General features: G+C 37.3%; 1 protein-coding gene across 15 annotated transcripts in view; it reads left to right on the top strand.

The window, feature by feature from the left end:
- The window catches only part of WDFY3 (WD repeat and FYVE domain containing 3), a 310521-nt gene that overhangs the window by 211811 nt on the left and 81949 nt on the right, over nucleotides 1–16761 (top strand). For 11 of the 15 annotated variants that reach the window (XM_070047898.1, XM_070047894.1, XM_070047899.1 and 8 more), the window contains 6 exons: nucleotides 3250–3323; nucleotides 3406–3567; nucleotides 5884–5978; nucleotides 10394–10514; nucleotides 10731–10948; nucleotides 14767–15002. In XM_070047898.1, the coding sequence (XP_069903999.1) occupies nucleotides 3250–3323; nucleotides 3406–3567; nucleotides 5884–5978; nucleotides 10394–10514; nucleotides 10731–10948; nucleotides 14767–15002 (906 nt within the window). The remainder of the gene's footprint in view (nucleotides 1–3249; nucleotides 3324–3405; nucleotides 3568–5883; nucleotides 5979–10393; nucleotides 10515–10730; nucleotides 10949–14766; nucleotides 15003–16761) is intronic. The other 4 variants (XM_070047893.1, XM_070047892.1, XM_070047891.1 and 1 more) reach the window with 1 other exon arrangement.

The following is a 16761-nucleotide window of genomic DNA, read 5'->3' as shown; positions in this document are numbered from 1 at the left end:
GAACTGGATCAGAAGTGGAGCAACTGGGACTCAGCTGACACCCATATGGGATGCAGGCATTGCAGGTGGTGGGATAACCCACTAGGCCACAATGCCAGCCCAACAGTATTCAATTTCTGCTGTCTTACCACCCTAGCGACTTCCAGCTTGTCTTCTTAAGGGTGCCTTAATCACCACTATCCTTGCTCCATTTAACTTCTTATTCACATCTCTTGCATATCAATTACTAAATTTATATAGTATATATCCCTGTGAAATTGCAGGTTGTATTGGCTTCATAAGTGCAGAGATCATGCCTATCTTCATCTTTCTGTCCCTATAACCCAGAATGATGTCCTGTGCTTAGTGTTTGCTGTGTTGTCTGTACCCTCAGTCTTCTTTCTTGTAACTACTGTAAGCTTTGTTTTTGTACTGTTGAATCCCTAATAAACAGACTAACTGCTTTACTGAACCTGTGTTTTCAAAGCTTATTAACTGCCTCCTCCTAAATAAAAAATGGCCAGTATTCAGTTCTCAGATCCATAACTCTTGGTAGCACTTGATGTAGCTATTTCCCTGTCATTCCAACTCCTACTCTGCTTGCTGCCTTTTGGAGGTCACTATTATGGTACTTACTACACAATTTCCCACTACTTATTTTTTTCTACAATTTTCTGACTGAGGTTTTCATTCTTTTCTGTAAAAATGTTCATCTGCACTTCTTTAGGTTCTCCTTTATTTTTTATTTATTTTCTTTAAGCTCTCTCATACTGCCACAGCTTCTTTTCTGTGAGTTGACTCTGAGACAATGCTGAGAGTTAACTCTCAAATCTAAACCATCTGAATTCCAGACTTATTTCTAACTTCTCACTCAACATTCCTTTTTTTTAGTCCCAGCCACACCCTAGCTGAACGTAATATCCCTCCCCAAATTAGCTCCTCTATTAATAAACACCACCATTCTCCTAGTCACTGAGACAAGAAATCAGAAAGTCAGCTTCCTTACTCCCCCCTGTCTATAAGCAGTTCTATAGTGTCATGTGGATTCTACTTGGACATTCCACAAAGTCCCTTTTCTACTGCTACATCATTTCTCCTTCTGTCTACCAGGATAAATCTCACTTCTTTCCCCCTTTCCTCAGGCTACCCTATATACTTTGTGACTTCAGTCTTTCTGTGGCATAATCACATCACTTATTCAGTTACTCAGTGGTTTTCTTCTTGTACACAGTAAAGTATGTTTCTTAGCCTGGCATTCAGAGTTCTGATACCCACTTCTCATTCTTTCAGAAAACATTTATTGAGTATTTTTGCATAAAACAGTATTACAAGTTCTAAGATTGTGCAAAGAAAAGGCAGAATCCATGCCTCAAGGCATTTAGTACATTAGAAGAGAAAGACAAAGAAACAGACAAAAACATATGAAAGCAGGCTTGCATAAGGGATTTTGATCGTACTTAGGAGACCTACCTAACCCAGCCTTGCTATATTTTCATCTAATAACTGATATTTAAATCATGGATTATATTTATTTTCATATTTTCAATTAAAACATAATGTACAAATGCCAGAAATTAGTTGGTTAACAAATTTTCCTTCTTTCATTGTACCTTGCTCACTTTATGGCATCATACAGAATAGAATCCCTAATTGCCCCAACCCTACTTACCCCAAGCCATAAGCCATCATATAGAATCCCTCATCACCCCACGGTAAGTAGTCTATACATATCCAATTCACCCTATTTTTAGGACAAACTGACAAATGTAAGTTTGAAAAATATGTCAAATAATAACATGCAAACATTTTCTTTTTTAGTGATTGTTTTAGAATTTATAATAAGCACTTAAAGAATACAGTTTATATTTGAAGACTATTGTGTTTACGTTGCAACAGAAAACTTCTGTTTCTTTCTTCCCATCCTTTTTGTTATTATTGTCATACATTTAGCTCTTTGTGTTTATAATCTCAATAATAATTTGTATTGTTTTTGCTTTAATCAGTTATTTTTAAAAGACCTTAACATAATATTCATGGCATTTGTATTACTTCACATAGAATCAGATTTCCATGTGATATAATTCTTTTGCCTGGGGAAAATTTTTTAACATATTTTGTCGTGCCTGTCTAGTGATGAATTCCTCCATCTAAAAATGTCATCTTTTCCTCTTGTTTTGAAGAATGTTTTGCATGGAACAAAATCCTAGCAAACTGTTTTCTTTTCATCCTTTAATATTGTCATTCATTCTGTTTCATCTTTATATTTTTTTTGCCTGAGATTTGTTGATTTGTGAGTTTGTCATTTTCATGAAATTTGAAATTTTTTAGCCATTAATCCTTCAACTGTTTTTCCTTCCACTCCTCTCTTCTTTGAACACCAGTTACACACATCTTAGATTACTTGATACTGTCTCACAAGTCACTAAAATACTATCTGGTCTTTTCTTTTTAGTATTTTTCCTTATTCCTCATTTTGAATAGTTTGTATTATTATATCTACAACTATAATGAACTTTTTCTACAGTGTCTAATCTGCTGATAAGCCCATCCAATCCTTTTTCATTGTGGATACTTTCATAGGTAGAAGTATGTTTTGGGGCTTTGGTTACCACCTTCTTTCTTTTCCTTTTTTTAAAGAATTATTTATTCATTTGAAAGTCAGAGTTACACAGAGAAGGAGAAAGAGAAAGAGAGAAAGGTCTTTGATATGCTGGTTCACTCCCCAGTTGGCCGTAAAGGCCGGAGCTGCGCTGATCGGAAGCCAGGAGCCAGGAGCTTCTTCTGGGTCTCCCATATGGGTGCAGGGGTCCAAGGATTTGGGCCATCTTCTGCTGCTTTCCCAGGCCATAGTAGGGAGCTGGATCGAATGTGGAGCAGCCGGGACTCGAACCAGTGCCCATATGGGATGCCCATGCTGCAGGCAGAGGCTTTACGCACTATGCCACATCGCTAGCCCTAGCCATCTTATTTCTGTCTTCATTGTATGTGTGTTTTTCATTATACTCTTTAGCATATGAAACAGATTTAGGATGGCTTTTTAAAAGCATGATATTTTCATTATCTCTGTCATTTTTGGAACTGTTTAGAATGATCAGTTTTTCTCCTATATGCAAGCAGTTTTATAGGGCTTCACAAAATGAAAATTAATATAAAGTAGTTCTATTTGATTAGTTATGTAAATGGAATAAATTTCCTGTGCCTTGTTGAATTTTGCTGGGTTGGCATTGGGACATTTTTTAACCTTAAATATACTTCTATTCTTTATTGTAGGTCTGGCTCCATGCCCCATATGAACTTCATCTTTCCTTATTTGAACACTTTATTGAACTACTCACAGAGTCCAGGTATTAGCTAATACCCATATAGTTAGTTGTTCAGTTATAAAAGGATGGTAGTACAGTGTATGAAATCTGCTTTCTCTTACAGCGAAGCTGCAAAGAATGCCAAACTAATGAGGGAATTCCAGTTAATCCCAAAGCTGCTACTGACTCTTCGAGATATGTCTCTATCCCAGCCTACCATTGCTGCTATTAGTAATGTGCTGAGCTTCTTGTTGCAAGGCTTTCCAAACAGCAATGATCTCCTCAGGTAGTGCGAACTGTATGCATCTTCTTATCTAAATGTCCCAGGGAGGTTAACGTGAATGACATTGGTTCCTATGCCTGTGTCACACCTGTAATGTTAATGCCATTCAAGATATTGATAAGATATGGAAAACATGCACTTAACTCAGTATCTTGCCATGTATAGAGCAAAGCCGATTGCTACCAATGCGGAATAATAGAATATTAATGAGGAAATGTGGGAATCAGCCCAATGAGACTGATTGGCTTGGACTTAGAAGTCAGTATATGAATGCCCAGCCCTGCTAATTCTGAAGTGAATGTGCACATGCATACGGGCACACACACAGTGGGCATGCCACTTCTTTTCTGTTCGGCCTGTCTCACTCAAACAGGTGTTAATACTGTATTGTTTCATCTTCAGGCTTCTTTCTATTGTGAGTATTATTTTATTGCCAGTGTGAAATAGGATTTAATGCATATTTATGGAGTGTTAGTAGAACTATTATGTTCACATGATAATTCTAATCTTACCTGAAAATGGAAGAAAACCAAACGACCTAATCCAAGTACTTTCCATATAAGGAATTGCATAAATTGGATTTGGTGACCACTCTCCATGTAAGCTCCCAGGGATCTGAGGTGAAATCACCGAGACTTGTTTATTAGGCCACTTCAGTAAATAAACTTTAATCTGTGTAGTTTGTAAATCCCCACTTGTATAGTCATTCACTTTTAACATGTATTCTTTAACTTGGTGGCAGATTTAAATCTGGAGATTGAGAATTATGTTGGAGAATTTATGTTCACTTGGAACTTGCCCTAGCATTGTAATTATTGCTTTGTTGAAATCATCACTGAAACCTATTTTTTATTTATTTTTATTTTCCATTTTTTTCTCCTACTTCACAAATGAAGATTGGCCTAACAAGTTAAGTAAGTTGTCTAAGGTCACACAGTAAAAAAGTGGTAAAGCTAGGATTTTAACCTTATCCATATTTCTAAGACACAAGTTCTTTTTTTAAAGATTTATTTATTTATTTCAAAGGCAGGGAGTTACAGAGAGGCAGAGGCAGAGAGAGAGGTCTTCCATCTACTGGTTCACTCCCCAGATGACCACAATGGTCGAAGCTGTGCCAATCTGAAGCCAGGAACCAGGAGCTTCTTCCAGGTCGCCCACGTGGGTGCAGAGGCCCAAGAACTTGGGCCATCTTCTACTGGTTTCCCAGGCCATAGCAGAGAGCTGGATTGGAAGTTGAGTAGCCAGGACTCGAACTGGTGTCCATATGGGATGCCAGCACTGCAGGTGGCAGCTTTATCCACCATGCCACAGCGTCAGCCCCAAAACACAAGTTCTTAACCTCTTAAGCCACAGTAGATCCACACAGATAAATGTTAGAATATTATTTTAAACATTATTTACTTATTTTCATTGAATTTGAGAGGCAGAAAGAGACAGACAAAAATCTTCCATCTACTGGTTCACTCCCCATATGCCAGCTCCGGGATAGGCCAGACTGAAGCCTGGAGCATGGAAATCATTGTGTCTCTCATTTGCTTGAGCCATCTTCTGCTGCCTCCCAGGGTGCGCATGAGCAGCAAGCTGGAACTGGAAGCAGAGCCAGAACTCACACCCAGACACTTTACCACGTGATGCAGGCATCTTGCGCAGTCTTTCTCCTGCACCAAATGCCCACCTCGCATTAGAACCTTTTGGCTTGAATCATTCTGTTTGGTTCTTGAAACCATTTGGTTTAGTACATTAAAGAATTCATGTTTCTGGGGGCCAGCGTTGAAGCATAGCCGGTTAAACCACCATTTGTGATCCCAGTGTCCCATACCTGAGTGTGAGTTTGAGTCCCATCTGTTCCACTTTCGATCCAGCTTCCTGATAATGTGCCTGGGAAGCCGGCAGAAGATGGCTAAAGTACTTATGCCCATGCTGCCCATGTGGGTGAACAGGATGGCGTTCCTGGCTCCTGGCTTCAGCCTCAGCTGTTGTGGCAATTTAGGAAGTGAACCAGCAGATGGAAGATCCCTGTCTCTCCCAGTCTATCATTCTCTATCTGCCTTTCAAATAAATAAACCAATCTTTAAAAAAAAAATCATATTCCAGACACTTATAATTTCCCTATATTTGAAAATATATTATATGTAATGTTATTTGGGGTCATCAGAGAGGAACCAAACCAAAAATAAAGCTACCTAAATATACTTAAATGATTAGTTAAAATAAGTACTGTTTTTTTGTTTTCATTTCTTTGTATCTTGTTTATTTATATTTTATTTGTATTAGGGAAAGGAAAAATAAAATCTATAACATTTATCTCTTTATTTAAAGGTTTGGACAGTTTATTTCTTCTACTTTGCCAACCTTTGCAGTTTGTGAGAAATTTGTAGTTATGGAAATAAATAATGAAGAGAAGCTTGACACTGGTGAGTAGACTCTGGAACTTAGAAAACTTAGTGGTTGACAATTACTGTGCCCTTTCTTCTGAACGATACATAATAGTATTACCTCACTTTGCTCATTTTACTTTTTTTGTCCTTTCACAAATGTATTTGCCTAAACAATATATAGAAGGTATAGATTGCCACAAAATTTAAGAAGATGTGAATTTTACTTTAACAGTGTAAAATCATTCCTGTTGGTATACTCTCATGGCATCATTCCATTAAATAATAAACTCTTCCAGTATGACTTGACAATTATCTCATTTTAGAAATTTATATACATATATTTATCTTTTCAGAAATAAGTTGCATCCATGTCACTATTATTTCATTTCCCTGTTAAATATCTAGTAGTCACTTGGACAAAGAACATTTTACTAGAATTATTTAATGTAAGTATAATATTAAAACATTGTGAGTCCCTGGGTACATGACAAGTAGGTTTTTGTTTTTGTTTTCACTTTCCTCACTTGGTGTATCTTTTCCCCTTTGTTCCCATATATTTTTCCTGTTATGTATTCCAGAACAGGAGAGTTACTTGGAAAGCATTGAAACGATCTATCACATTGACTTTTTTTTTCCTAAAGATTTATTTATTTATTTATTTATTTATTTGACAGGTAGAGTTACAGACAGTGAGAGAGAGAGAGACAGAGAGAAGGGTCTTCCCTCCGTTTGTTCCCTCCCCAAATGGCCGCAACAGCCGGAGCTATGCCGATCCGAAGCCAGGAGCCAGGAGTTTCTTCCTGGTCTCCCAGGCAGGTGCAGGGGCCCAAGCACTTGGGCCATCCTTCACTGCATTCCCAGGCCACAGCAGAGAGCTGGATGTGAAGAGAAGCAGCCGGGACTAGAACCGGCGCCCATATGGGATGCTGGTGCCACAGGTGGAGGATTAACCTAGTGTGCCACAGCACCGGCCCCCACATTGACTTCTATAATTCAAATCACAGAGTAGTATGTTTCTTCAGCATTACTTACACTACTACCTTGTTATATTATTCCAAAGTAGTTTCACGTACATGATTTCCTTTAAACCATTACACCCTTGCTATACTTATATTGTAGTAAGTATCTCTGCCTGGCGGAATTCTCGCTGTTAGCTGTCCAGTCCTTAGCATACCTCTCCTGTGCCTCACAAATAAGATCAAGTGTGTAGTCACAATTTTCAAAGGAAAGACTGAGAGAAGTTAGGGACTAAGGGACTTGCTGCAGATCACAGAGCCTGTTAGTGACAGAGTCAGGAAAAGGACAAAGGCCTCTGACCAGTTAACCTATGGCCAGTCTGTTTAGAACAACATTGATGTTTTTTGTTGAAGTAAATTAGCAGTAGATGAGAAAAATAAAGACAAGATCAATGGGTAACACTTACTGAAAGTTAAACGCTCAATATAATCTTACTACAACCTATTGGAAGATGCTATTATCCCAGAATCCCAGAATCCCAGAAAGATTAAAGTAAAATAATGCTAGTGAAGGTAATACCACTGACTACATTTGGGTTTTTTTTTATTCTTTTTTATTTATTTGAAAGACAGAATTATATCAAGAGGTAGAGCCAGAGAGAGAGGTCTTCCATTCCGCTGGTTCACTCCCCAGATGACCACAATGGCAGAAGCTGAGCTGATCTGAAGCCAGGAGCCTGGAGTCAGGAGCTTCTTCTGGGTGTCCACGTGGGTGCAGGGGCCCAAGGATTTGGGCCATCTTTGGCCATAGCAGGGAGCTGGATGAGAATAGGAGCAGCCGGGATTCGAACCAGCACCCATGTGGGATGCTGATGCTGCAGGCTGGGGCTTTAACCCACTGCACCACAGTGCCGGCCCCTCACTGATTACATTTGAATCCAGATAGTTCAAACCAACAGTCTAAACTTTTAATTACTACATTATTCTATCATATACAAACATTATTTCTAAGTTGTGGGTAAACATAAATCAAGTAAATGTGAATTATGAAGGAAAATACTCTAAGGATCCTTGGAAATATATAACACTTATTTCAAGGATGAGAAACATGGGGAAAATTATTTCTCTTGTTTCCATATTTCATTGCTATTAAATTCAGTAGCCACAGGACTTTCATAGTTTTATTTGATATAGAATGTTATAGTGGGGATATATAAATTCATACATTTTTCTGTTGACTTACCAAGTTCATTAGACTGGTATTCTCATCACTTTATTGCCATTTGAGATAATAAGGTTGAAGCATAGTGTTAGTCTTTCAGTGTGTGACTTTAAAAAACATTTTTAAAATTTATTTATCTGAGAGACAAAGAGAAAGACAGATACAGAGCTCCCATCCACTGGTTCTCTCCCCAGATTCCCACAATGTCCAGAGCTGAACCAAGCAGAAGCTGGGAACCAGGAATTCAATGCAGCTTTCCCACATAGGTGGCAAAGACCCAACTACCTGAGCCATTACCTGCTACCTCCCATGATGGTCATTAGTAGGTAGCTAGAATTGTGAGCATAGCTAGTACTAGAACCCATGCACTCTAATATTATTTATTTATTTATTTGAAAGGCAGAGCATCAGAGAAAGGGGGAGAGAACCTTTCATCTGTTGATTCACTCCTCAAATGCTAGTCAGAGCTGGCCCAGGCCAAAGCCAGCATCCCAGAACTTCATCCAAGTCTCCCTCATGGGTGACAGGAATCCAAGGACTTGGACCATCACCTGCTGCCTTCCCAGGCACATTATCAGGAAGCTGAATCAGAAGTAGAGGAGCCAGGACTCAATCTGTCACTCTGATATGGAATATGGAAGTCCCAAGTAGCAGTTTAACCCACTTCACCTGCCCACTACTCCAGCTAGTCTTAACCAAATGCCTGCCCCTAGTGCATGGCATTTATATTTATCTCCTATGGACTGAAGCCTAGGTAAGATATAATATGTGGGGGCTGGTTCTGTGGCATAGCGGATTAAAGCCATCATCCCATATGAGCGCCAGTTTGAGTTCAGGCTGCTCCTCTTCTAATCCAGCTCTCTGCTATGGCCTGGGAAAGCAGTAGAAGATGGCCCAAGTCCTTGGGCCTGCACACCCATGTGGGAGAACTGGAAGAAGCTCCTGGCTCCTGGCTTCAGATCAGCGTAGCTCTGGCCATTGCAGCCATTTGGGGAGTGAACCATCAGATGGAAGGCCTTTTTCTCTGTCTCTACCTCTCTCTTTAACTCTTTCAAATAAATAAATCTTTTTAAAAAGGATATGTACTACAAAATTAATACCACTTTTTTTTCCTTTCAAGTGGTGTACACAGTATTAAGCATACACACCTACTAGTAAAAAATGCCTTGACTTAATACTGCACAATGATACAATAATCAATGCAAAATCATATGAATGGGATCAAAGGGTGATGCAGTGAGGGAAAAAGCAATAGTTTGCTTGAGAAGTTAACCTGGAACTTCCTTCTAGATTCTTTGTTTTAAATTGTTTGAAAATTAAGGGATGCATAATTAACAGTAAGAAAACCAGACTTAAAGAGACTTTTTAATGTGTGTGTAGATTGTCTATTTTAGAAAAATCTTTTTAAAAAGTAGTTTTTATTGCAATTTAGATCATATGGCATGCACTGATAAGGCAATTTGCAAATTACTAGTGTATGCTATTTAGAAGAGTGTGGGATCTTGAAATCCCCTTCGTGAGCTTGAAGCATCTATAATGAACAAGTCGCCAAATAGGCATTTTAAAAGACAGTTGATTAAAGGTAATAATAGTCTATTGCCCAAACAAATAAAAGTATATAATCATGGTAAAGGTTAGCCTGAGGCTCAGTTCTAGAGTAAAGGAAAGTATGCTGACTGGGACTCATGAACCAATAGCTGCTCACTCTTAGAGCTGGCGACTGTGTGCTACTGCTGCCCAGTCCTGCGTGCTTCTGCCCTGTCCGCTGACAGCCTCTGAGCTCTCTTCCTTCCTTTCTTCTCCACTGTCTCTTTGTATTTACCTCTCTTCTATGCATTTTAGTTCTAACTTTCTTTTATAATCAATTTTTTGAATAAGTTCATTGTTCCTGTCTTCACTTTTTAAATCTGGTAAGTGTAGCTATATTCTTCAAACAGAAACTAAAAATTAAGGCTTTGGGAGGTCGAGGTTTTGTGAGTATTTTTGTTTGTATTGTCTTCATTTGATGGAGAGACTGGGATTATTCCTATGAACAAAAGGGCTCATAGCTTTTTTTTTATCACTAATTTCGAAAATGCCAAACAGAAATGCACAGTTTTCGGGGTTCCAAACTAACATGATTTAACTGACTCTTTTTCTTTTCCACTTTGATGGAAAAAAATAACTTTTCTAGAGAAAAGGATTTCTAAAAGATAAATTTTTCAGTGAGATTTCAAAGAACCCTGTCGGATACTTTCTCTTCATTGTAGTTAGTGTATTCATTTTCATTTTAGGAACTGAAGAGGAGTTTGGAGGTCTCGTGTCTGCTAATCTTATACTTTTGAGGAACAGACTTCTAGATATCTTGCTAAAATTAGTTTATACATCCAAAGAAAAGACAAGCATTAATTTGCAGTAAGTAAAACCTTTTTGGAATTGATCGTACCAGTTGCTATTACTAGTTAACTCATGTTACAGGAAAGCAGGGAACTGCCACTACTTTAAATAGACTTTTTTAAATAAAATCCTAAATGTGTAGTGTCTCAAGAATGAACCCTAGTCTTATTTCTATTAATTTGAAATCCTAATCCCTGACATTAATTATTTTTTAATGTATCTATCTTCGAATAGAGCATGTGAAGAGCTGGTCAAAACACTGGGTTTCGACTGGATCATGATGTTTATGGAAGAACACCTACATTCTACCACAGTTACTGCTGCCATGAGGATTCTTGTTGTCCTACTGAGTAATCAGTCTATTCTCATGAAGTTTAAAGAAGGACTCAGTGGTGGAGGATGGCTTGAACAGACAGATTCTGTCTTAACTAATAAGATTGGAACAGTATTAGGTATGGGCTGTTGAAACTCAGCTGTTTTAAAATAAACTATTGTGTTATTATGCTTCCTTTCAAATTTTATGTGTTTATACTCTGCAGTTTATCTGATAATCATTAAGAGTTATGAATTTTAATTAATAATTGAGTGAAAAGCTTAAGAGATGTTAAATTTGACTTTTTAAATTGCTAATGAAATTTAAGTCAGAGACAGGATATTAAGATTTGAAAACTCATGGAATTCCTTATGATAACACAGTTCCCTTTCTGATCCATGTGTAAATAAACTCTCAGTAGAACTGAGTTAATAATAATTTTTTTAATTCTCAGTGTTTATTCTGCCATTTTTCAAACACTTACCATGCAATAACTCATTTCATTTCACAATACCTTTATGAGGTATAAATAATGTTATACACATTTTGCAGATTAGAATGTCAAGGAATGGAATGAAGTAACTTGTTACACAACTAGAAGGTGTCAAAGTTTGATTCATGGCCCAAGCCTGTTATGTTGCATTGCTGCTTAAGGACTCAAATTCAGTCAGTGGTTCAGCCAGTCATTTATAGCTGTTTTTGACATATTACCCAACAGTATTTATACAGTGTTAGAAAATCAGACTTATTTGAACTGATATGTTTCTGTTGATATTAATGATCTTAACATCGAATATATATATTTGAAGATAAGTCACTCAACTTTTAAATTACTTCTAAAATACATATCTCACTGTAACATTACATTTTAAAATCATAATAATTTTAATGTGTCTGATCTTTAGGAGCTTGCGTCAAGAATATCTATTTACCCTTATCGGTTGGGGTAATTAGAGAATCAGAATGTAATATGTAGGTTATTTATCAAAAACTGTTAAAGTATCAGTATCTCAGTGCTGCTTGCAATACTTCAAATACCAAAGCAAATAGTAGGAATACAGAGCTTTCAATGTAGTACTAGCTTGTTATTTCACATGTGTAAAATGTTTATAGAAGCTTTGTACATGCTATAAAAGGAAATGATGCTACTTGTAATTCTTTAGTAAAAGGCGAAAGATTTATATGATCTGAAGAGAAACCAGAGTATGCTACTTGTAATTCACTGTGAAATGATTTCTTAAGAAAATGGTCTGCTTTAAAATACACAGTTTACATTATCATTATAGGTACTTTCATACTCTGAAAAATAGATCACTGGTTTGCATGGACACTGGGGAAGAATATAACCTTCAGCTGTGATTATTATGAACAGTTTAACAGCAGGAAATTTAGCTTACTGATCTTCATAATAGCCACCAGGGAATAAACAATGAGATAGATGCACAAAGCAAATTCTGTTGAACATGTGAGTTTTAAGTGCTAATTGACAGCACAGCCACTTAAAGGCCCAGCGCAGCAATAGTCATAAGATTTATGTACTACGTGTGGTTTGCAAAATTCGTTAAGATTTGTCATCTCATTTGGCCTTCATGATTGTGCTGTCAGATATAGTTTTATAGTATATAAGTTATATCTTACAGAAAATAATTCTCAAATTAGGAAATTAAAACTGTTAACTACATAAGGTTTCTGGGCCACACAATTTAAGAGTCTAGGAATCTGTCTTCTCTTTGTTAGTCCTGTGCTTTTCCTTTTCCAGAAGAGGTGCTTTTACCACATCTATTCTGCCCAACTTCACGCCTTAGATTTGCTAATCCTCCACAGATAACTGCTTGGACATTGCATATGCTGCCCTCATCCCAGAGAAGAAATGTATATATTTATTTGATTTCAATTTAATTTAAATTTGATTCCATTTAGTTTAATTTGCCCAGAATATCTATCTGATATGTGTATATGTTTATATTTATACAGATATCATCTCATTTGTTTCTGTATCTCCTAGACCTTATAAGCAACCTAACATTTAAACTTGTATGTACATTGACTGGTTTTTATCAGATTTTTCTTCCTAAAAATACCTTCCATGTAGCTGTAACTTGAATCTAAATTAATGCTTAATTGCAAATAGTATATTAAATGCTTTTTAAGATTAATTATAGGAGGAAAATAATGTAAGACCTTAGAAAGGAAACTGAGAATGCTGGTATTGGTTCTGTTTTATGACTTGCAGTTTAATCAAAATTTATTTTCCTATTAATGTATAAAATACCATTTTATACAAGCACAAGACTTTTTTCTTTATTCTCATAGTTTCATTTAAAACTTACTATCAACAAAAATCAATTCGATGTCTTCTATAGCCAGTCTTCCAGAAGCATGGCACTGTCCTTAAGGAGGGCTTAATCTTTGGGGCTGTGGAGACATCAGACTCCAAATTATGGTATCACCAATCACTGCTTTTGTGACTTTAAACAAATTGCTTAGTTTTCATGTTATAACGATGGTACTGGAAATTTGCAACTTACATGTTCGTTGTGATTTAGAGATGAGACAGTACCTGAAAGAACTTGGTAAATTGCTGTACAGTTCTTTGTTGATTAGTAGAGCATACTTTAAAAGATTAATTCACTGCCCTTAGCAGTCAATTGAGATAATATTTATTTATTTATTTGAGAAGTAGAATTACAGACAATGAGAGGTAGAGACAGAGAGAAAGATCTTCTATTTGCTGGTTCACATCCCACGTGGCTGCAATAGGCTGGGGCCTATCTGAAGACAGGAGCTAGGATCCAGAAGCTTTTTTCTGGGTCTCCCAGGCAGGTGCAGGGGCCCAAGTGTTTGAGCCATCTTCTACTGCTTTCCCAGGCCATAGCAGAGAGCTGAATCAGAAGAGGAGCAGCCTGGATTAGAACGGTGCCCATATGGGATGCCAGCACTGTAGGTGGAGGATTAACCTACTGAGCCACAGTGCCGGCCCCAGGATAATATATTTTAGAAGCAACTTAGTTGGTAGGCACAGTGAATTATGTTACATAGTAATTGCAAATAAGTGCTTAATTTATCCTAGAAAAAGGAAGTTGAAAAAAAATGTGAATATCCCTCTAGTATCCCTTTGAAATATCATTGCCGCAGGGTAAAAATCTATTGGTCACTATTCACAAAAATGTTGAAACTTTAGTCATTATCCTAGATTTGGTGTGGTTAAAAAAAAAAAAAAACAACTAATCTTTGAGTTGCATCTTGAAATTAGTTATTTAACAGAGGAGACAAGATTGATAGAAACAGCCATCCTCTAGAAGTCATACTCCTGAGAGCTGGCCATCTGAGCAAGCTGGGTTTCTGGAGAGGCCTGGGGTGGGCAGCTCAGCCACAGTGGGTGTGGCCCTCCCAGGGCTTCCAGCTGCTCACAGATCATGTTGGAAAGAGGAATGTTTCGCTTTTTCATTTGGTGTTGTCTGTAAATTCATAGATTATTCAAGGTTAACTAGCTGATGGTGATTTTTCTGAACAAATGAAGTATGTTAACCATACTATAATAAGTATTTTTTAAGTTATACTTTTATAGAATCTATATTTTGACTGTATTTTGAATGTCATTTCCTGCTTAGGGAAATTTAATCCTTAAGGTTAGAGAACTCTTCTGAGACCATTTTTTTTTTATTATTATTATTGAGTAGAATTTGTATTGTCTTGAGAAGTAACTTCAAACTGTTATTTGTCTCAGCTATGTTTCAAAACCTGCATCCAAATGGACAGGATTGGTAAAGTCAGACAGATGGCCAAGTTAAACTTTTGATGAAGGATGAGTTCCAACAATTGGAAAATTAATTGCCTACATTAATCTTGTCTAGATAGAAACATCACACACACTGAGTTACTTCGTACTTCTTTCTTAATGCAGCATGGTTATCTATAAGCAGTCTTGTAATTATTGTTTCCTTTCTCTCTTCTTAGGATTCAATGTGGGCAGGAGTGCTGGTGGGAGATCAACAGTCAGGGAGATTAACCGGGATGCCTGTCACTTTCCTGGTTTCCCAGTTCTGCAGTCATTCCTTCCTAAACACACTAATGTCCCTGCCCTCTATTTTCTTCTCATGGCATTGTTTCTGCAGCAGCCAGTGAGCGAGCTGCCTGAGAACCTGCAGGTCAGTGTGCCTGTCATCAGCAGCCGATGTAAGCAGGGTTGCCAGGTAGGAATTACCTAGTAAGATGTAAATGTGCCTGTTTGTACCCAAAAATCACCATAGGGTAATGGGTTAATAACAGTAAAACCAACTATTGATTCCATCATTTTTCTCATGTTGAGGATTTAATTTGGAATAGAAGAATCTGGGGGAAAAAAAAGAGGGCAGAATATTTTTCCAAAAGTCCTTTGTCCTTCCTTGACCTTTTTTTTTTTTTTTTTTTTTTTTTTAAAAAGTGGTTACTTTATATATGTGTAAAGACTTTGGATAATGTTTTAATGATTATCTAAAGGATTCTTTTGCTTGATGTGATTTTTTTTTTAAGATTATTTATTTATTTGAGAAGTAGAGCCACAGATAGTGAGAGGGAGAGACAGAAAGATCTTTCGTCCGCTGGTTCACTCCGCAAATGGCCGCAACGGCCGGAGCTGTGCCGATCCGAAGCCAGGAGCTTCTTCCAGGTCTCCCACCCGGGTGTAGGGGCCCATCTTCTATTGCTTTCCCAGGCCATAGCCGTGAGCTGGATGGGAAGAGGAGCAGCCAGGACTAGAACTGGTGCCCATATGGGATGCCGGTGTGCACCACAGCACCAGCAACAATTGATGTGATTTTATCTAAACATATTTCATATCCATAGAATTAAAAGTGACTTGAGGAATGGTTGTCTACCATAAATTAACTGGCTATATATGAGAACTTTTTCTGATTTTTTTTTAAAGATTTATTTATTTATTTGAAAGGCAGAGATAGAGAGGAGAAAGAGAGAGAGAGATCTTCCATCTGCTGGTTCACTCCCCAAATGGCTGCCTTGGCTGGGGCTAAGCCAGGCTGAAGTGAGGAGCTAGAAGCTTCTTCCGGTCTGGGTCTCCTATATGGGCGCAGGAGCCCAAGGACTTTGGCCATCTTCCACTGCTTTCCCAGGTGCATTAGCAGGGAGCATGCCGGCGCTTCAAGCGGAGGCTTAACCTACTACACCACAGCACTGACCCCTCTCTGTGATATTAATTGGGAAGGTGTGAGATTTATAAAAGAGTTTTTAATTTCTTAATATTAGATAACATCCATCTCAGGAAAAGAGTAAGGGTTATTTTGACTTCTAATTGAGGACTGTTATGGGTGTCTGTACGTACTTTATGTTTGATCACTCTAAGACTTAGGAATTATAGCTGTTAAATTCAACTGTGTTTCCATCCTAATGCCAAATGCTATTCAAATCAACTCTAGTAGTTGACAAAACCTTTTAAGTGTAAACACTGAGTCTGTACCCTTACATTAAATCAAGATATAAATTCATGCTTAGCAGAGTTTGGTTATGCAATTTTTCAAAATATGCATGACACCATGCTCATAAAATATTATATAAAAATGCCATGAATAAATCTTCCTAATTTGGTTTTTATTTTGTTAAATCTTATCTGTAAGTAATCTAAAATTGAATTAGAATGTTTCTGAGAATGGAAAAGAAGTGAATTCTGTGTGCTTTCTAAAATGCTCCTGCTTAAAATCATCGGTTCTATAATGCCACCTCTCAGATATTTAATATGTATTTTATTTTTCTTTGCTTTCTTTAGAAAAGTAGAAAGCAGTGTTTTTAACATATATACCTAAGAAAGGACGATAACTAGTATTCAGTTTTTCTTTGTAGCTATACAAATGAGTTTTACAATGTAGGGTGGAAGGATACTAAGACTGTTTATCATTTTTCACTTTAAAACCAATTTTGAAAAAATTGTAGAAAGTTAGGACTTGTGCGGGTCTCTGCTAA

Source organism: Oryctolagus cuniculus, chromosome 8 (genome assembly GCF_964237555.1).
Source record: "Oryctolagus cuniculus chromosome 8, mOryCun1.1, whole genome shotgun sequence".
Lineage (NCBI taxonomy): Eukaryota > Metazoa > Chordata > Mammalia > Lagomorpha > Leporidae > Oryctolagus > Oryctolagus cuniculus.
This window is presented reverse-complemented; position numbering and strand designations above follow the sequence as displayed.